Below are 22,208 nucleotides of genomic sequence, written 5' to 3' on the forward strand. Positions count from 1 at the left end.
GAATTTGGCTCCTTGATTGTATTGTGGGTGTCTTCAACATACATGCAATGTGAGTAATGTGTAGTTACACATGCTGAAGTGTCTGTGCTTATTAAATTTGATTCTAACCCACTGATTTCTGTGTTGGTGAATTTAGGTTTTTAAAATTGCAATATTTCCTAATATTGTCATTTTCACTTTCTGTGTTACACTGGAAATGTCCGAGTGAAGAAAATAATTTGTTTCTTATCTCTGATACTTTCATTCTTCTGTCATAGTACACAAACAAAACATAGAATTAAAATGCTCAGCAGCATAAATCATCATCTTCTGATAAGTAACAGTAACTCATAAGCAGACTGATTTCCAGGTGAGCAGTCATGAATGCCTGCAACACACGTAATTTCAAAAGTATTTAAACCTTATTGCACAGATTTTGATTTTTATTCTCACCACAGGGTGCACATAAGCTGTCTGCAAAGGGATTTCTAATCTTCAGCTTCATATGTTTATACAGGTATATTCATATGAAATATTACTTTTTTAATGTTGATAAACCTTTGGGTGGTATGCATAAAACCCTGCAGAGTATAAGCATTGGGCCAGATTCTCCTAAGTGTGTTCTTTGACATGTGTAAATTATATATAGGCCCTAGGGATCCAAGTTCAGTTGGATTACTACTGCTTACTCCCCTCCAGGGTTTTTATCAGGAAAGGGATGATATCATTTCAGTGGGCAGCTATATAGAAACCATTGGAAGAGGTGGTTGAAGCAGAGACACTGTTTGCGGGCAAATTGTCTGCCTCTGGGGTGAGACTAGCACATGACAATGCAACCCTGAGTCAAATCTGACCCACTGAGTTCGGTCATATCCGTCAGAATTAGGAGATGACAGGGAGATCATCTGTCATTACAAAGGTATCTTCTCCTAGATGTGCAATAAGTTCTTACTATTGACCAGATTCTGACACATTTACTCACACTGAGTAATAGCACCTTACTCTAGGAGTAGTTCCTTGCTACTTGATGGGTATGTAATTACTCAATGCAAGTGACATTGGTAGAATCTGGCTATAAAAGTTAAAATGTTATTTTTTTAAAAAAAGGAATGTTAATTGCCTAATGTATTTGTTTACATTGTGACTGAGGCATAAGCTAAATCTGAGGACCATGTTGCAAATCTAGGAGAAATTGTCTTTGCAGTGATATATAAAATTATCTTCAACTCCTAATAGTCTAGGAGAATTTCTATTCATATCTAGATTCAGAATCCTGAAATAATGATTACTGTGGATTTATAAACAGTTTACAACTTCAGATTCTAGTTTATTTAATAAGACAAGAAACGACTGAGTGTACATTTTGTTGGCAAGCAAACCGAATAAAAAAATGACTAGATCTCATGAAACCAAACCATCTGCTAGTATCAATCTGTAATCTGGTGTTTCTCCCTTTGGAAACACTGGTTACTAGCACTCTTTTGTACAGCTAACTTTTCCTCAGGTGCCTTTATTGAATTGATCTATAAAAGTAATAACTGTGTATTTTCTGTGCGCTTTTACAAAGACGTGAACTGCTGCCTGTAATCCCTTCAGTCTAATATCGATATGAAAGGATACCAACATCTGGTGAAAAGATTGTAGCTGTTAAGGCTTGTAAATTGTAATTTTAAAAAAAAATGGCTTTAGGTAACCTCAAGCTAGAGTATAAAGGCAATATGGAATCTACATTGGCAAACAAGAAACCCATGATATAAAAGTGTTTTGTTAATTATGTGGAGAGAAAAAAATGTTAATTAGCATATGTTTGTTACTTTATCCAATAGCAGTTTCATCACTTAAAGGGGACACTTTAGAATTAGGTTAATCTTTGAAATAATTCACATGCTTAACTGTATGACTTTGTTTAATTACATAGCCAGATGCATCTAGCCCAAAAGGAATTTGATTTGAGACACTATTTATAGGCACTTTAATTCTATTATATAGGAAGCCTTTTACTTCGATTTTAAACAATTTGAGTGTGAATTTACAACACTCATAACAAAACATATAATTTACAAATTTTGAAATTTTTTTACATTTTAGAAATGTATCTAGGAAAACAGTAGGTTGGTAGTTAGAAATTAATAGATGGGAAAACAGAAAATATTGAAAATCTAGCACTGCCCCACCGCCTCCGTGTGTTTATATAACCAGACTTTTCTTAATCAGAAAGAAAATAGGGTTTTTTAATATAGCAAAAATTAAAGTTTTCTCCTGGACACAATGTAATTAGTAGACCTTAAGACGTCCAAAATCCATCTGTTAGCAAAACCTTCACTCTGACTAGAATTGCACACATTTTATCACAGGTTAAGACAGCAGAGGGCTCCCTTGAGTTTTCTTTGGTGTACCTAAAGCTGTAAACAACTACCCTGCATTTCTGAGACGCAAACCGGGAGCTTTTTATGTCTGATCTCTGGAGTAGGAAACACACCTTCCCTTTTCGTACGCCACGGCAAAAAATTTCAGATTTAGAGTGACAAACTGAATTATCTTCACAAGTTTCGATGAAGCTCTGTTTGAAAGAGAGTCGACAAAGTGAGCTGTAATTGTCGATCACGTAGTGTTTTAGAAAGGTCTTTCCACAGAAAGGAATATGGATCCCATGCATTTAGAATCGCAGTTGTTAAGGCAATTCGTCTGGCTAAATCACGGGGCAACGCTGTGGCAATTAAAGATAGATGGTAGTGGGGGGTCGGGGGTCCTTGCTTTTTTCCCGTCGTCTAGAGCATCTGTTTTCCCTACTTACATAAACAACCACGATCCTTTTCTTTTTGTCCTGGCACTTCCAACAGCAAGGGAAACGCCCCACTTTTTAAATGCTGAAGTTCAGCACTTAGTCTGGTTTCATTGTCCTGTCGCAGGACGGCGTGGTTCCATTAGAAGAAGACAATGTGGACTAACCCCTCAGACTTGAAAGAATCTGAGAAAGGGAAGTAATTTTAGACAACGTCCGTTATACAGCGTGAAAACAGAAAGTTGAAGGCAAAATTAAGACAAAATCAAATTAAAAACTCCTCTGATTGCATTAGTTAGGGTAATTGTAGCGATTTTATGGAAGTTGCTGCACTGTTGAAATCGCCAGACAGAAAATCCAATCTGAATGATTTAGCTGAATCTGTTTAGAGCCACTCTGAAATAAAATAGAATTAAAACGTGTTATCCAGATCTATTTGAGCGTGTACTCCTCCGAGTTGCTCCAGCTTTACCATAATATGTGTGTAAGGGAGATGCTTCCATAAGCTTTTGCCCTCGATATGAAAATAGTCCTTTGTAGATTAAAGGATTTAGCGAACTAATGGTCGAAACTGGAGCAACTGAACTATCTGCTCAAATAACTGAGCATGTTAAGCTTTATACTGCGAAGTGATATATTTTGCAAGGGAGTGTTTAAGCTTCAAAACGTGGGAAGGAGGACTAGTAAAATAACACGTTTTTAAGTGTATATATACTGGAGATACACACAAAGAGACCTGTGCATAAAATGTATTTAACTATATACACGGTACAGTAACTGTAAGGTTTAACCATTACAGGAGTTAGCTCGACCAAAATCCATGCTTACAGAAAAGAGGATAATAATGACTGTGAAACCCATTGTGTCGTCTTATTTGTTTAGTTACTTCAGCTTGTAAACTCCTTGGGGAAAACTTCCTGGATCTTCTGTACCTGGTACATATTGTCAGTGCAAAATAGCGAACACATCCACAGTTTATAAAAAAAAATAATAATAATTGCCCATTAGGGGGGCGATCAATACATCTCCCGGTCGCCCACATACAGGTGTTTGTAGGCGCAGCACTGAATGCATTCAGGGGTTATAAAGCCCTGTAGACTAGCTGGTTTATCTTCTCGGTTAAAAGTATATTGGTTGTATTATTTCTCTCTGAAACAAAGAGCGTGTGTCGATTTTAGTTGGAAGGTTCCCTAAAGATGCGTAGGCGTGTTTCCGTCTAACCAGCTCTAAATCATTCACACGCCCAGTGGTTTTTTTACGACGGGAATCGGCTTGCCTAGCAACCTTTTCCAGGTCGTGTCTGATGGGCAGTCTGGAGTATTTGGGCTTTCACTTCCGAACTCCAACTAGCTAGAGAAAAAGGAAATCATGATGGGTCCCACTCGGGTGGGTCTTGGGAGCCATAGAGCTGTGTGCACCCACCGGAGCAGAAAGCTCGTCTCTCTTTCCATCCCTCCGCACGTGGCTGGGGATTCACATTCAACTAAAGCAGCTTTGCGTCCAATACAGAACGAAGGGCTGGAGGAGGGTGAGGTTGAGCGTTTACATTGGACGCTCTATGACTTCTCCTTCGTTCCCTTTCCTCCCACACCCCCAACTTTCCCGGCTTTGGCCCAGGCTGCTGGAGGCACAAGGGGAAGTTGGGTTTGGTATTTTGTGTGTGTGGCCGCTATTCGCTGTCACCCTGCTCGCTAACTTCCCTCCGGATTATCGCGTTCACACCCTGTCTGTGCTGCTGCAGCTGGCAGAGAGGCGAAGGGGTCTTTTTATACCACGTGCTTTCGCCCTCCCCCTTCGCTGGCTCCCCCTCCCTCATGGTGTCACCATTGAAAAATGACGAGCCTGCCTCCACAAGGGAAGGGAGATCCCTGCAACTTTGAGCTGGCTGGGCGAAGTGGCGGAGCCACCGCTCCCCGCGCCAGCCGGCTCGGGACTGGGTGTGGGGAAAGGGGCTGGCGCGCGCGCGAGACCCAGATCCAGCCGCCCCTGGGGCTTTGGTTGCGCCTGGGATTAGCCGCTGGGCAGCGCCTCGCCCTCCAACCAGAGCAGGGAGTTTGTGGAGAGCGGCGAGCGAGCCGCGCATTGCAATCAGGAAACCCCAGCTGGGAGCAGAGCCGGGGCGGCGGCGGCTGCTGGGGGATCAGTTAGAAACTAGCATTTCTCCCCCCGCGCCCCGAAAATTGCCCCAGCCCCCTTCTCTGCCGGCTCAGGGCGGAGGGACTCGCAGCGGGGTGGGGTGGCACCGAGGCGCGGCTGTGATTGCCGCTCTCCCCCCGGAGCAGGAGAGCGCTCTCTCCAGATGCTGATTTCTGAAGCACTTGGCAGGCACCAGCCAGGAGCCTGGAGGCGGCGGCTGTAGCGGCGGCAGCAATGGGAGCCGGCTGCTGAGGGGCGGCCAGCCGAGCGGAGCGCCCAGCCCCGCGCCGGAGCCCGGGCAGGTGGCACCCGCGGCGGGGGGCCCATGCGGTGACAGCGCCGGGCCGCGGGTGCCCCCTGGGTGCAGTTGCGGCTGGAGGAGCCGGAGGAGGGTCTCGCTTGTCCGTGGCGCCCGGGGATGGGTCCCCGCCGCGGCTGAGCCCCAGCGCCCGCCCAGTCCCTGTCTCCGCTCTGGCCGGCCAGTGAGCCGGGAGCCGCCTGCCGGGAGCAGCCATGGCCGCGGCCATCGCCAGCGGCTTGATCCGCCAGAAGCGGCAAGCGAGGGAGCAGCACTGGGACCGGCCCTCGGCCAGCAGGAGGCGGAGCAGCCCCAGTAAGAACCGGGGGCTCTGCAATGGCAACCTGGTGGATATTTTCTCCAAGGTCCGCATCTTCGGGCTGAAGAAGAGAAGGTTGCGGCGCCAAGGTGTGTGTGTGTGTGTGTGTGTGTCTGTGTCTGCCCCTGTCTCTGTCTGTCTGCCCCCAGGAGTGGGGACAACCTGTAGCGAGCCACTGCCGGCCAGCAGCTGGGCAACTTACATGCGGCAAACTCTGTGCTGGGCTGGCGGCTAATGCAATCTCCCAGCTAGTGCCTGCCCCAGTCCGGCTCTCCGGGCGCTCATGTTCCCTCGCTAGCTCCGTCATCTACTACCTAGTGCCTTGGGTGGAAAATACACACAGACATGTACACACTAGCTAGAGGAGATCGCAGAGCCAACAGTTCCTGGTGGTACAGTGTGATCTATCCAGCTGTTGGCCCGGGAAGTTTCTTACTCACAGAATACGCCTCCTCAAGAATATAATGCACTATGGCACATAATAACACTTTCCCTAGGTGTTAGCTGTAGTAAATAGAGTATCCCCCAAATAGGCTTTAGGTGTGGTTTCCTCTTTACTTCCCTGTACTAGTTGCCTTCCTGGGTAATGCAAAGTCTTTTGTATTTCGCTCCCATTCACAAAGCGCCTTATAGGCAGCACTGAAACAGATGAGCAGTAGTTCAGATGTATGTTAATGCCCTGTACTGTTCAGGATGTAATGTATATAGAAAGGTTTCCTCAAACGCTAGTCTAGTCAGAAGAATAAAGCAACGCTCACAATTGATAGGTCCCCTGTTTAAACAACAACAACAACAAAAAAAACATAAGCGACTTAGTGCTTTAGTTTTTACAAGGCAATAAAGGGTGAAAACAGTCTTTTAATTGAGGTAGTGATAGAGCTAAGTGTATTACTTGATGCTGATAACTACTGGCTACATAACAAGGGCTCTAGTAACCACAGCCTATTAACCTTTTTTTAAAAGGACAAATAGTACAACGATTTGTACAGCTTCTAAATGGTCGGTGTCTGACAAAGCAACCTCAGCAAACTATCGTTAATGATTCGTTTCATTATGCTATGTGCTTCATTTTACACACAGTATAGGCACTCTGTTCTAGACTCCCATTCTTAATAGTTAAGTAGGAGAGAATAATTTTATTTCCAGTATTCTGAAAGTAGGAAGTCTATCATACTAGCATGTTTAAGGACCATGAGGGATATTATCACATACTGTGTACGCTGAAATTATATACATATATATTTTAACTGATTGTTAAGTTAGGGCCCCTAATATAAAGGATAAAATCTGTGGATTATTGTAGTTTCTTCCTGTAGATTACAGCATACTCAATAAATAGAGGTCTCCAAATTTACATTAGTAGCATGATTGCATTTTTTCAATGCTTTGTATTGAAAGCGTGTAAACAAAAGGATAAAACTATATAAAAAGACAAAGAACATTTATAATTATAATTTTTCTTAATTTTATTGCCCAATTAAAGAGTAATACTTCCAGAATTTAGAACTGGTGTTTACTTTATCTCATACTTATGCCCAGAAGGCAAATAGCTTTAAAACACAGGGATATTTTATAAAGGATGAAGATTTTAAATAAACATCTTCAAAAGCAAGGAGAATATCTGTAAAGATATTACAGTATTTGCTATTTACTATAGTAAAAAACAAATTCTTTCTGAATAGATTAGAGAATGCTTCTTCCATCCTGTGCTGTAATATAGTGTATATAGTGTGTGGAAAGAAGTATACTTCCATTTGAATTTGGTCTAGAGAGTTACAGTTGTTGGTAAAGTATTTTTATAGTTGATGAATAACTAAGACATAAGAATTTACCTGGTCTGATCCATCTTTCCTTTTCTTGCTGTAAATCATATTTGAAATAGCATCTTTTGATAGGATCTAACACATTTTATTTTGTATGGTTTTATTATTTGCAGCAGAATTATTTCTTATTCTTCAGTTGTCTCAAATACAGTGAAAAGAAGCAATAAAGATACAATAATACAAGAAATCTGGGATTATTGTAGAATATAAACTAAATGTTGCCATTATTTGCAAAGTGGTATACAATTTATCTTCTTATTTCTGAAAACTGATTTCTGAAATAGACTTTAAAAGTTAACATGGAGGCCGCATAAAATTACCGTAAACTTCATTTTTGAGCATATAGTGTGAGTTTATATTAATAAAATCTTTGTAGGCTTAATTTTTAGACTGACTAATTTCTTAAATATAGATCTATAATTGACTTTTACCAAATAAATTCCATAATTGATTATTATAAAACAGACAATCTATCTTCTATAGTTGGTTGATGGAAACAAATTTACTAGGGCTTCCTTTAATACATTCAGTTACTGAAAGATCATTTTTGGCCAGTTCTGAGTTTCATACACTGGCAAAACTCTTATTGAATTCAGGGAGACTTGAGGATGATAACCACTTCACAGCATTAGATGCCAAGCATTTCCACAGTGAAGAGATGCCTCCAGCAAAGTTCTGTATTCGGCATCATGGATTTTTCATAGTGTATTTAGTAATGCTCCTGAAACTGATCATAATTAAACTAAATTGGAGTATAATCTAAACTCTAACTCATGTTAGCACTATTGGTTTCAATGGGAATATTTATTAGTGAAGGTTGCAGGATCAGGCCCTTTGTTTATGTCAATGTTAAGAGCTTTTTAAAGGCATATTTATCCAGTCATGCACCTTAACAGCACAGATTCATTATTCATCCATAAAACTTTATACTGAAAAAAATCATTTTTCTGTGTGTGAGTGTGGTGGCGGTGATGATGCATAAGGTACCTGTGGATTCAAAGTTACATACAAGAAGTAGATAAAGCGGGGAGAGAGAAAGAGTGGAAAGTGGAGGGCAAATTTCATCATTTACATATCTTGTGGCATAGAAAAAATTAGAATATGTAATTGTGAAACAAATATGCAGTTCATTCTGTTCATTGATTAAATGATCATTATACGAAGCAGAAAATCAAGAGTTCCATTACTATTTGTCTGATTCGTCAGAATAAATGGCCATCGGTCATCATATTGTTCATTGAAACTTATTGTTGAGACATGAAATAAGAGCAAAACGTGATAAATTTCCAAAAATCTGTTGTCAGATGTGTGCAATGGGAATTTTACAAATAAATCTTATCTAAATGATGTACGAAGTGTCATGAGAACAAAGAGTGAAAAATGAGCCAGTAGAGATGTGACAAGTGGACTCCTTGGATTGCTCATGCATGATAATATCAGAATAGAAGTATGCAACAATTGTTCATTATTTATTGATAGAGAAATCTAGAGTACATCACTCATTCCAAACAAAATGTAACTCTGATACTTGCAAAGAGGTTATATACACAAAACAAAAGTCCATACATCTTTGAAGTTAACAGACAGCTGAGAGAGATGCTGCTTTTTTCCTAAAATGCCTGTTGATACTGCTTCTTGGTTGGCTGGTGCTGATCTGTGAAAAAATTATGTGATTCTGAAGCTATTAAAAGCTAGATATCCTCTATTGTATTGGTGCTTCTCTATAGTTGTGTTTAATTTTCAGTCCAGGGTTACCCCTTTATGGACATATTGTAGTAGTATATATTATAAAGATACAGAGTGGGGAAAGGTGAACATTCTTATTTACATTTACTGGTATAAAAGCCATAATGACAGATGTAACTGTGGTTTTGTTTCAAATATTTTTTTCCAATAATTTTGATTAATGTGTCTTAGCTCTATAGTGGATATTGATTTCTATCGGAGAATTACCTAATTAAGCTATTGAGTAGACAAACCACAATCATATATCAGACAGCTTTGATTCATAATGTTTAGTTTTAATATTATAATATCTTTAATTTATGCCAACTGCCACCTGATGAAGAAACCACTGGCATTAATTTCCTTGTACTCTTGAAGCCAAAATATGTGCCCTGGCGTTGATTCCAAACACGTATCGAGAATAACTCACCCTTTTTCATTTTGGATTAGAGAACAAGGTAGTTTAATTCTGTATATTCTCCAGATTCAGTTAATGCAACACAACAATTACACAGAGGACTGACAGATCAGAATTTTGAAGGCTTCATGTGGCATGAAACCTGACTATAACTAGAGACTAAGCAATGAAAAGCAGAAAATAAATTCCTATGCCTTAGCTCATGCAATTACATTACATATGAAGTGTATGATTTCAAACCATCCACTTGTCCCTGTTGCATTCTTAGCTTCTAGTTAACCTATATTTTAACCTATAAATCTATATCCTTTATTGGTCCCCAAAGTTGTAGTCTGGTTAATTAGATCTCTTTGGATTATTCCATTGTGTAGTATTCATAATTTCAAATGTATAAAAATAAATGTATTGTACATACTGTGTATATGTATATTAATACCAACTTTATATTACTCAATTTTGGAATGATTTTGCATCTAATTTTTTATGCTAATACTAGTGAGATTGTCTCTATCTCACTATGTTCAGAGAATATATTGATTTCAGTTATTAAGACATGACTATTAGACTTCTAGGTTTATTTTTTTGTGAATTACTACAGCTATATATCACTCGAAAGAGTGCCTTTTGGGACAATTAATGTGTACATCAGATGGGATTGATGAAGCAGACAGGGAGTGACTTCACAACCTAAGAAGTAAAATAATTCTCAGGAAATGCAATACCTGAAGTGTCTTTTTTGCTTTTGTAGAACTGAAAGCAAGACCCATTCATGTGTACACATGTAAATATATTTCATTCCCTGCAAATCAGAACACTCCATTTGTATCTAGAATTCCTAAGAAATTAAGATCAGTTTGGAAGCTGTTGCTATTCCTAAATTAGTACAAACTGGCTTGGCTTTCCTAACTGAGGTCTCACCTTAGGAATTCATTCTTCTTGACTGACATTTAGCAATCTTTCATATACATTGTAAGGCCCATTTTTTTTACCAAGTGTTTGACTGATTTTGTTTTTAACTGTGTTTAAATCTCTTTAAATGCAGTGCCTAGTTGCCAAGGTGACAGGCACTATAAGCCTGTTTTTGTAATAAAATATGTATACAATCAATTTCATTTTTTTCTTTTAAAATGCTGCTAAATATCTCCATTGAAGAACTATAAGATCATTGCAAACACAAAACATACAAATGTGTTGCTGCCAATGTAGGCATGTTCATTTTCATTTTTTAAAATTTATTGTCCTACAATTAGTTTTAGATTGAGTATCAAGGCCTTTCCCAGGCAAAACACTTCCAACTGAGTGGGAAGCTCTTCTTTAAATAGAAGGCTGGTTTTGAAAAGAGGTTTTGGTATGTATAAAAACTATATTAAAGCTGATTATGTTGAATGTGAATTAATGCAAACAACTTGGTTGAGAGTATGGAGGGATTATAACGTCCCTTGTATTGAACTGTTTCTAGTGGATCTAACAATGGTGCTGAGTCAAGGATGTAATTTTAAAAGGAGAAGTAAATGAAAAAAGTTAATTCCTCCTTTAAAACTGTAATGTAATTTTAGATGATAAAGGATTTACAGCAGTGTTTCATATCAATATGGGCTTTAAATCCTGACTTAACGATAGCAGTGTTCTTTGTGACCATTTAACATACAAGTGATCAAGTGTCTTATATGATTACAAAACATCTCATATTATTAATATAACTCAGGAACAAAAAGACAAATATAATTATCATAGAGTCTTAAAATATTATGTTAAAGTAGAAATAAAATAGAAGCATTTTAGCATTGTGTATTTGATAAATATTAGTAAATTTTAGACTTCACTGGACTTTCCCAAAGGTTATTTAAGGGATGGCTGGCATCCCTTTTCCCCTTTGTCTGCAGACTGCCAGCATGTGGTAATGTTTTTTGTCTTTTCCTTCTTTCTGACGTATGCTAGAACACGTGTATTTTTACCAGCAATCCTGAATGTCCAGTTGGAGTAAAGGAGATTTCAGAATTACCTGATTCTGAATACTGTCCTCTTCCTTACACTTTTATTCTTTTCACTTCCGTCCTCCCTGCAACTTCTGATTTAACTTTTCATTTATAACAAATACAACATTGTAGGTGATTGACTCTCTCTGAGTTCTCCTGAAGTTTAGAGAATCTGGATCCAATTGAGTACCAGTTCAGGCTTCCCTCTAGTTAAAAAAACACTGTCATGTGACCATTATGCTCTATCATGACTTGGATGACACTTCAAGTCTGTGCGATGTCCACTTGCTTAAGAAACAAAATCCTTCATAAATCTACTTCTCTTGTGAATTTACGCCTTCCTTCACTGGCCTAAATACTGAAATATGAAATGAATGGTCATTTTAAGGACTCCAAATTTCAAGAACTTTTTAAAAAAATATTCCTGTCCTGGTAATAATTAAAGTTTATTATAGAATTTAAAAGAATCTGACTAATAGAGATGCTAAGGGAAATTTTACTATACACTCTTATTGACTTATTATGGAGGAGCTGTAGCAATGACATAGCTAATTTTGGGTTCTGTTTTGCATTTAAACAAAGGATTCAACCTCTTTGTTTTGCATGAAGAATAAAGTATATCTTCCCAAACTTACAGCACATAACCTGTGAGTAGAGATTGAATTTTCTGAATATTTTGAAGTAAACCTGCTAAGCAGTTTGAGTTATAATGAATTAAAAATGGGGCCTCAAAGAAAGTTCACATTTTTGAGTCATGATTTTTCAGGCCTTCTATTTTAAAAACGATGGACTGCAGAACTTTGGAATTTGTAGATAAGTGGTTCTCTCTCACCATATAATATTTTAAAATTAAGTAATCCAAAAGACAAAAAAGGATGGCATTTTTTCATTTAATTTTTGTGCAATGGGCAACTGACATAACCCGTTTTACATTGTCTACTTTGGTGGCACACTAAAGCAGCTAAAAGATGTTCTGAACAATCTAGAATAGCTATTGCTCTTTTTGTCTTATCTTTTAAGTGTAGACCAAGCCTATGTCTGCATAGCTATGTTGGTCACGGGTATGAAACCCCTCACATCCCAGACCGACATATCTGTGCCAACAAGACATCCAGTGTGGATACAATGATGTTGATGGAAGAGGGCTTCTGTTCATGTAGCTAATGCCAGTCAGGGAGGCAGTGTTCCTACATCAACAGAAAAACTCCTTCTGTTGGTACAGACTGCATTTACACTAAGGGGCTATGCCGGCATGGGCTCCATAGTGTAGACCATTGGTTTTCAACCTGTCGCCCATGGATCCCTGGGGGTCCGCAGACTATAGCTAAGATTTCCAAAAGGGTCTGCACCTCCATTGAAAACCACTGGTGTAGATGTATCCTTAGATTTCCTATTAATGCAAGTTCTGTCTGAAGTATTAGAGGAGTAGCCATGTTAGTCTTTAGCCACAAAACAAGGAGGAGTCCAGTGGCACCTTAAAGACTAAAGGATTTATTTGGGCATAAGCTTTTGTGGGTAAAAAACTCACTTCTTCAGATGCATGGAGTGAAAATTACAGAAACAGGCATAAATATATATTGGCACATGAAGAGAAGGGATTTACTTTACAAGTGGAGACCCAGTGTTGAAGGCCAATTAGGTCAGTGTGGATGTGGTCCACTCCCAATAATTGATGAGGAGGTGTCAATACAAGGAGAGGGGAAAATTGCTTTTGTAGTGAGCCAACCACTCACAGTACCTATTCAAGCCCAAATTGATGGTGTTAAGTTTGCAAACGAATTGTAGCTCAGCAGTTTCTCTTTGAAGTCTGTTTTTGAAGTTTTTTTTTTGTTGAAGAATGGCTACTTTTAAATCTGTTATTGGGTGTCCAGGGAGATTGAAGTGTTCTCCTACTGGCTTTTGTATGTTACCATTCCTGATGTCTGATTTGTGTCCATTTATCCTTTTACGTAGAGACTGTCCGGTTTGGCCAATGTACATGGCAGAGGGGCATTGCTGGCACATGATGGCACATATCACATTAGTAGATGTGCAGGTGAATGAGCTTCCGATGGTGTGGCTGGGTCCTATGATGGTGTCACTAGGGTAGATATGGGGACATAGAAGGCAACAGGGTTTGTTACAGGGATTGGTTCCTGGGTTAGTGTTTCTGTGGTGTATAGTTGCTGGTCAGTATTTGCTTCAGGTTGGGGGGCTATCTGTAAGTGAGGTCTGGCCTGCCTCCCAATATCTGTGAGAGTGGGGGATCGTTTTCGAAGATAGGTTATAGATCGTTGATGATGCACTGGAGAGGTTTTAGCTGGGTGCTGTATGTGATGGCCAGTGATGTTCTGTTATTTTTCTTGTTGGGCCTGTCCTATAGTAGGTGACTTCTGGCTACCCATCTCGCTGATTTTTAGTTCTGTCTGAAGTTGAGCATACCACAGATGACAGGATGTACAGCTATTACACCAGTAAGTGAACTTAAATATAGAAATAACACTATGGTTGAACGCTCATTAAGACACACACTACCTTTGTGACATATAGAATCCATTTTTTCATATGAGTAAACTGAGGCATTTATTGTTTGATCCTCCATTACATGTGCACAGGTAGAGGGGAGCAAAAGCCAGCAGAAATAGAGGGCACGTGGTAGGGAACAGCACCTCCATAACATACTTCCTCCCCCTACCACAAGCTCTTCTGAGCTTCTCTTCAGGCTTAACAGAAGGTGGAACTCTGGTGGTTGGTATGGGTGGGGAGAAGTGGCACGTGTCTGCATGTCAAAAGTGAGTGAGGTGGAATTGAGCATTTGCTCTTCCCAAGTTGTGCTCTTGCTAACCAGGTGGATTTCTAAATATAAATCTATACAATGTTCCATGCTGTGATGGAGGAAGCAGATGGGAAAGTCAAGAAGGGTCTGGATCCCTGCACTGTAAGTCCAAAATCTGTGTACCAGCAACCTGATTTTCCTGCAAAGCCTTAGGGCTCTGCAAAGTTTCCAAGCCACACTCCCTTCAGAATGTGAGAGCTTAGATTTTCCACCTACCTGGTAAATGAGAGAAAATCTAAGTTTTGACTCATTAGGTTTTCCTATTGGAATTTTCTCCCTCCCACAAATTTTTCCATGGAACTGGAGATCCTCCCCTGGGCCAGATGATCATCTGGTGTGATGGCTGCGCTTGGTCACTTGTTATTTAGCCATAAGAAACTTGGCCAAAGCCACTCAGCAAATCAGTAGCAGAGAAGAATAGATCCCATGAGTCTTGACTTCCAATTCATTGATCTAACTACTAGACCATGCTCTTCTTCATGGCTTGAATAAAATTCTGGCATTTGCTTGAATTATGATGCAAGTTTTCATATTCATCCATTTTTATAGAAAATCAAAACACCCCAAATAACATGCAATTCAGCATGTGGTGAAGTATTTAAAGCAAAAGCTAACAAAAATAAGGCTGAAATAAGTAGATGCAGAAAGCATGATATAAGATTTAAATGGATGCGGTACATAAAAAGGAAAAACACAAAACCCCAACCGACAAGGCTTTCTGCATACAGGATCAAGTTTTGGTTAGTTTTGTACAATAGTGACCATGCAGCCACATAATCCTGATATGTATTGTTTCAACTTCTTAGTAGGTTTTCCATAATCACTCCAACACAATTGGAACAAATCAGCTAGTGTGTGGGGAACACTTCCACCTCCTTTCTGTAATAGATGTATTTTAACAATTTCCTTAGTCTCTGTGATTTAATCTCTCACTTGGATGTTGTGATGGGGTGTACAAATTCCACACTGGGCCCATAGGGGGTAAAGGACAGTACTGGGCGCAGATAGCCTTGCCTCTCCAGACCTGCAGAAAATGCCCCAACTGGAGAGGAAGCTTAAAAAGTGATATTGGATGTGCTACCCATTAGCCCTCCAAGGGCTCTATTTACAGGTGTATATCAAGAGTAGGTCCTTTGAAGTCATTGGAATTACACTGGTGTACATAAAAATCGGGTTTGGGCCCTTTAATTGCAATAATTAGATTAGATAAATGGTAGAGCATGACATTTCTTTAAAATGTAAAATGTTTTCCTTTGTGAAATAATAGTGTAATGCGGTATTTTGAAACACATACAGTGTCTCTCTCTCTCTCTCTCTCTCTCTTTGTATATAATATATAACCACATACCAAAAGCCTAACTTTAAAGAAAATTAATTAGGTTGCAAAGTCTCCCACTGCTACAGTTGTTTTATCAATTGCCAGGGATTGCCAGTGCAATGTGTATTGCTGTGAGTTGGCAGTGGTGGTTGTTGGTGCTTTGGGAGTGACATGGGGTTACCTCTTTAAAATATTCATGTTCCGTTATTACTTAGACACGGTGCTATAATTTTCCTGAGGAATGCAAGCAGGAGAAGGAAAGTGGTGATCTTAGCAGTTTATAACTAAGCTAAACCTGAATAGAATTTAACATGGCTAAGAAAAGGGACTTCTCAAGCCGGACTGGGCTTTTCCACTCCTGAATTCCAAATGCCTGCTGCAAACAGTAGACATGTAAGAGCTTCTCAAGAAAATGTCACCAGATTATTTTTACAATGGAAGTTGTTAGGCAACCTAAATATAGGGGTTGCTATAAGCTTTCCCTATAATACAACAATACATCAGAGGTGTTTGGAGTCCGATCTTGCTGTTCCACTTTGTATAAATAATTATTAACTGAAGCAGGGACTGGAACCCAAGTGTCATCCCTCCAACCACCAGGTTATCTAGTCATTCTTGCTCTCTAGCCCAATGACTATTTAAGTATTTATGCGAAGTGGAACAGTTTCAATAGAGGAAACTGAGAGACCCACCACAGAATACCACATACCCTGGGGGTTAGGACACTGTTCTGGGAGGTGGTAGATGCATGTTTAAATCCTGGCTATAATTAGACTGTGGTCTTGAACCCAAGTCTTACACATCCCATGTGAGTACCCTAACCATGGGCCTATAGAGGATAATGAGGGTGCTACCACTTGCCTCTCTGCTGGTTTTCTGAATGATGCTTAGGTCCCCATGGGAATTTAACCTCTCCCACCCCTCAAAAAAAAATTGTTTTTGGTCAAAACCATTCAGTGACTGGATCAAATCTCTCAATAATTTTAGTCAACCCCAAACTGCATTTTTCAGCAAATAAACTATTTTGACCACCTCTAATTGTAAACACACCAGTTCAGATAAATGTTTTCCAAGATATATTGGAATTGTAAAGTACAGAAAAGAGCAACATCAATGATTAGGGGTATGGAACAGCTTCCATATGAGGAGAGATTAATAACACAGGGACTTTTCAGCTTGGAAAAGAGATGACTAAGGGGGGATAAGATAGAGCTCTATAAAGTCATGACTAATGTGGAGAAAGTAAATATGGAAGTGTTATTTACTTCTCATAACACAGGAACTAAGGGTCACCAAATGAAATTAATAGGCAGCAGGTTTAAAACAAACATAAGGAAGTATTTCTTCACACAACACACAGTCAACCTGTGGAATTCCTTGCCAAAGCATGTTGTGAAGGCCAAGACTGTAACAGGGTTAAAAAAAGAACTAGATGCATTCATGGAGGATAAGTCCATCAATGGCTATTAACCAGGATGGGAAGGGATGGTTTTGCTAGCATCTGTTTGCCAGAAGCTGGGAATGGGTGATGGGATGGATCACCCGATGATTACCTGTTCTGTTGATTCCCTCTGAAGCACCTGGCATTGACCACTGTCAGAAGACAGGATACTGGGCTAGATGGATCTTTGGTCTGACCCAGTATGGCCGTTCTTATGTTCTTATTGACTAATGTCTGTGAGTTACTATATGAACATCTATATGAACTCTTCAGCTTATCTAGTGGATTATCTCTTTATTGTTTGTAGAAGTTCAGAAAAGTCTCCATGTTTACAATTGTAAATACATGCCAATGACTAGGAAATATAATATACAATGCAAAAGTTATTTTATTGCTCTATTTTCTTTTTTTACTTTTCCTCTTTTAATTCATCAGAACTAACAATAAATATACTTCCACCACAACTTCAGCAACCACTAGTCATTCATCAAACTCTCTCTAGAACACTCCTGCACCAGAATCAACATCCAGGACACTGGATGTTCAGCTTCAACAATAGAACCCTACAGATAATTGTATACAAGAAACTCACGGATCACCACACCTACCTTCACAGATCTGGTAACCACCCCAAACACAACAAAAAACTGTTATTTACTGCCATTCAGATATCACAGAATATGCTTCAAGGAGAAAGTGAGGGATACATGCCTTAGCACACTTAAAACCATGTTCACTGAACAATGACACTCTAGCAGAGAAGTAGATCGCATCATGGTATGGGCCATCCAAATACCCCGACAGAAGCTGATTCAATATGGGGGAAAAACGCTGCACACCCCTAGTTGTCACTTACCACCCCACACTGAAACCCACATGGAGTATCATTAAATAATTAGAACCCATGTGCAATAGGGACCATATCCTGAAAGAAATTTTTCCTGAACTTCCTCTTCTGGCCTTCAAACAACCGCCCCCCAACCTTGCCAAGCTCATTGTCAGAAGCAAGCTCTCCACAGACCAGGACCTATCAACTCAAAGTGGCACCAGACCCTGCCATAACAACAGATGCAAAATCTGCAGACATATCTCCACTGCTACCATGATCGATACCCCACCCCCCACAACACACTTTCAAGATCCATGGATGTTACACATACCTATCACGACATGTGATGTGCCTCATCTAGTGCACAGAATGCCCCAATAGCAACTGGGTGGGTAAAACGAGACAATCACTATGCTCCCAAATGAACTCACCCAGAAAAATGATAAAAGACAAACACCATATCACCCATGGGCTGATGCTTTTCACAAAAGATCACTCCATGTTTGACCTCTCAGTCCTGGTCCTCGAAGGAAACTTGCACAACATATTCAAAAAATGAGCCTGGGAGCTTAGGTCCATAACTTCGCTAGACACTAAAAATCATGGGCTCAGTAAAGACACTGGATTTATGGCTCTTTAAAACAGTCTTAATCCACTAACTCTCCTTCATCATAGGACTGCAGGGGTGTTAATTGCCTACTACATTTAAATTGGTTTTGTGCAACATGTGTTAACTTCCTATGCTTAACAATCCGTTCCACCTTGTATTTAGCTGTGACTCTGGCCTGGTCTACACTGGGGGGGGGGGGAGGGGGATCGATCTAAGATATGCAACTTCAGCTATGAGAATAGCGTAGCTGAAGTCGATGTATCTTAGATTGACTTAGAATCACTTACTTCACGTCCTCCCGGCGCGGGATCGACGGTCGCCACTCCCCTGTCGACTCCGCTTCCGCCTCTCGCTGTGGTGGAGTTCCGGAGTCGATGGCAGAGCGACCGGGGATCAATTTATCGTGTCTACACTAGATTCCATAAATCGATCCCCGATAGATCAATCACTATCCGGCGGGTAGTGTAGACGTACCCTCTGTGTATATTTACACTGCAATAAAACACCTGATGGAACCCAGTCAAACCTCCTGCGTAATCATGGTATATAGGGGACCCAATCTAAGAGGAGAGAATCACAGGATTCCACCCCAGGACAGGTGAAGGCATCAACCCCTAACATATGTGGGGGCTACTCTCCAAGACCAAGAAGAGTTAAAGATGCAGCTAGCCCTGAACTTGGCACAGGTTTTGACCAAAAAAAAAAATAGTTTTAAACTGTTTTCTATTTTTTTATTGTATGTCTAAGCATATACAGTGCTGCTGATTTCTGAACCTTGAGTAATTTATACACATGCACCTTTGGCAATTATGTTGATATGATTTCCACTTAAATGTTTGCAGTTGTGCACAGGTATTTGTGCTTTGTCTGCATACTCAAATAGTTCACAGATGACCTGCAACCGATGAAGCGAGAACGGGGACAGTTAAAGTGCCAGTGGTGGAAGTCTTATGCTGAGTCCAATTCATTGTGACATTCAGGCTTTTAAAAAAATATTATATGGCAGGACTGTGTGAGAAGTGAAGAAATATTTTTTTTTCACTTCCACCATAATATCTACGAAGTCTCGCACAATGGGTCTGAATCGTTGACAGCTCAGGGAATCCTGGATGTGTCCATTTGGTATTGACTTGAGGTTTTTCTCCCTGTAAAGAATTTTCATGTTATCTTTTCAGACAAAATTGCTCAGATTTGGATTGCACTGTCTACTGGCATGGAAACAAAGAACTGTGGCTTTAAGGGAGAAATCTAAATCTTTGCTGTTTGAGTTTTTTCCTGTTTCACTTACTGAGCTTTGAGAAGTGCTGGAGTAGCTTCATGCTTCTTGTGAATTGGACTCTTGTCCTTTGTAGCTGATGAAAGAAAGCAATAATGGTTTGGGACCTAGTTATCTGAGAAACATGGAAGAAGAGTACTATGTAATGATTCTAAAATGATGTGTACTCAAAAAATGGGGGAAAATGGTTTTACTGTTTATTTTACTAATTTCTATAATGCTAGTTACTTAGCTAGATGCTACAGTTTCATACACTGAAACACAACCGAGCAAAAACAAAATTGGAAATGTCAAGAACAAAACAGTCAATCAAATGCTAAGCACAATTAATGGACCTTATGACTACCTGAAAGTCCCTAGACTTGGACTTCAATGGGCTGTCAAAAAGAGTGACATGGCGAGAGCACGTCTGGTGGTTGTGTAGTTAGGAACCCACAGGTAAAACATGTGTGGTTTTTTTTAATGTCTTTTATTATCTGTTACTTCTTTTGGCTAATCATTCTGCACTGTTTCCAGGTTGTCAATTAACAAGAACCTTGTTTAACACTATCACTCTAGCATGTAGTCTATACGTTCAAAGAAAAGGAATGTTGTAGTTTTACAGCAAAGCAAAATAGAGGTTGCTAGTCATATGACAGAGGAAGACCTTTCACAGTCTAACTCTCCTGTTAGGTTTGAGATATATATCAAGTTCATCAACATGGAATATTGGTGGAAAATTGCGGGCCGGGGGAATGAGAAGCTCAACTAGTGTGAGATGATAAGGAGGAAAAAGAGACCAAAGATACCTAATAAGGGAAAAATCATCCCAGCTGTTGTAGAGCAACAGAAGTCCTCAAAAGCAGGAGAACTAGCCAGGTCAAGGAGAGGATGTGCAGATGACTCTATGCTTTCAGTGTGTCACTGAGCTGTACTCTACAAATAGTCTCCCCATGTCAATGGGTGTAAAGAGCAGTCAGTGGAATGGGGAATTACACTGACCTACTGGTCAAACCCCAACCCAGTACAGGGGGAGAACAGGAGCAGCAGCTTCTACTACAATCTGTTGATGAGTAGCTTAAACACTATTGGAGCTACTGCTGGACAAGAGTCCTGCATCCTATACAATCTTGCATGGGAGATGATTCTGCATTCTACTCCATCAGACACTGTATAGATCCCATTTACTAGTGGGTTTTTTTTCCCCCAGGGGTCCAAGTTTTGGCCTTAAATGAGTAAATTAAATCAGGGTTTTTTTAAGATTTGTGTGGTAACCAGCAGCTTCACTGCAGAGCCTATGCATGCACTGTACGTGACAGCATTTGCTCAGGAAACAGGCAGGAAAATTGAACTCCAATTAAAGTAAATTTAGCTATCATGCGCTGTATGGTTTATGACAATTTTTGATTACTGAGATATTTGTAAACACTAGTCCAGTCTGCCACCTCCTTGTCCTTCCTGATTCATTCAGCAACTCACATCAAAATTCAGCCCTGTGGAAGAATTTGTGTTATTACAAATACCAGATTGAATGAATCAGTAAGGGGGAGGCTTCTTCTATGGGAAGTGGTCTGGTTACACATAAGAATGAGGTGGCGATCCTTCTCTTCCCCACTTCTCATAGTATTTACGTGTATAATGCCTAAATGCTAAAGTGGTGGGTGCCTTGGAAATTCATAGTGAAATGAATAAAGAGGCTTTGATAATCAGTCAAAATGGGACAGAAAATGCAAAAAAGGAAAGAAGAGAAAAAACACTTCAGTAATTTAATGCATCTTTGATCAAATATAAAACTGTAGAAGTTTGCCAAATATGACTTTATCTACAAATGTTTTCCCCAATGTACATCTACAATGTATTAGTTCTTTTTCTTTTTTGTATTGTTAAAACATTTTGAGGAGAATCTGGTGATCATGAACATGGGAAACTAACACTAAACAGAGTCCTGTATAGTGTAGGCAAGCAACTTACCACATTTCTTTGTCCATTTGATGTAATCCTAAACTATCCTGTGCACTTTCAGACATAGTCATTTTCTGAGAAGAGGCTGACATGTAGCTATTTTTAAAATTGTATACTAAAATGGACAGATGTTAATTACGCACTAAGTTGAGACCACCCACTTCATACTTGTTGTGTTCTGAAAATAATTTGAAAGTATGTCTTCAAATGTGAAAGGCTAATGACTTCTTGCCCCTATGCACAAACTTCCTTTGAACATAGACATGCATGTCATCTTGATATATCACATTTTTCTTAAGCAGACATTTATTCAATCCAGTGCAGGAACAATTCCTTTCTTCAAATACAGTGGAGCTCAGCACAGCCCTGTTTACTTTATAAAAATAGATCAGTCAGCTATTTAGTTATAACACTATTAAAACTTGTAGTGTGGCTGTGACTTTAATCATATTCCTTAACTGAGACACATGCTCAGACATAGAGCAAAATGAAGCACACATATTAGTGGTGTGGTTTTCATAG

At 39.7% G+C, this 22,208-nt stretch overlaps 1 protein-coding gene across 3 annotated transcripts in view; it reads left to right on the forward strand.

Moving 5' to 3' along the window:
• FGF14 (fibroblast growth factor 14) overlaps nt 1-22,208 on the forward strand; it is a 629,737-nt gene that overhangs the window by 413,310 nt on the left and 194,219 nt on the right. Inside the window, exon 1 of one of the 3 annotated variants that reach the window (XM_034758204.1) lies at nt 5,315-5,603. The exons of the other annotated variants lie outside the window; for them this stretch is intronic. Coding sequence (XP_034614095.1) covers nt 5,411-5,603 — 193 coding nt within the window. The 5' untranslated portion in view covers nt 5,315-5,410. Of the gene's footprint in view, nt 1-5,314; nt 5,604-22,208 lie in introns of those variants that run through there. 3 annotated transcript variants of the gene reach the window in all.

This window comes from Trachemys scripta, chromosome 1 (assembly GCF_013100865.1).
Source record: "Trachemys scripta elegans isolate TJP31775 chromosome 1, CAS_Tse_1.0, whole genome shotgun sequence".
In the NCBI taxonomy this organism is placed as follows: Eukaryota; Metazoa; Chordata; order Testudines; family Emydidae; genus Trachemys; species Trachemys scripta.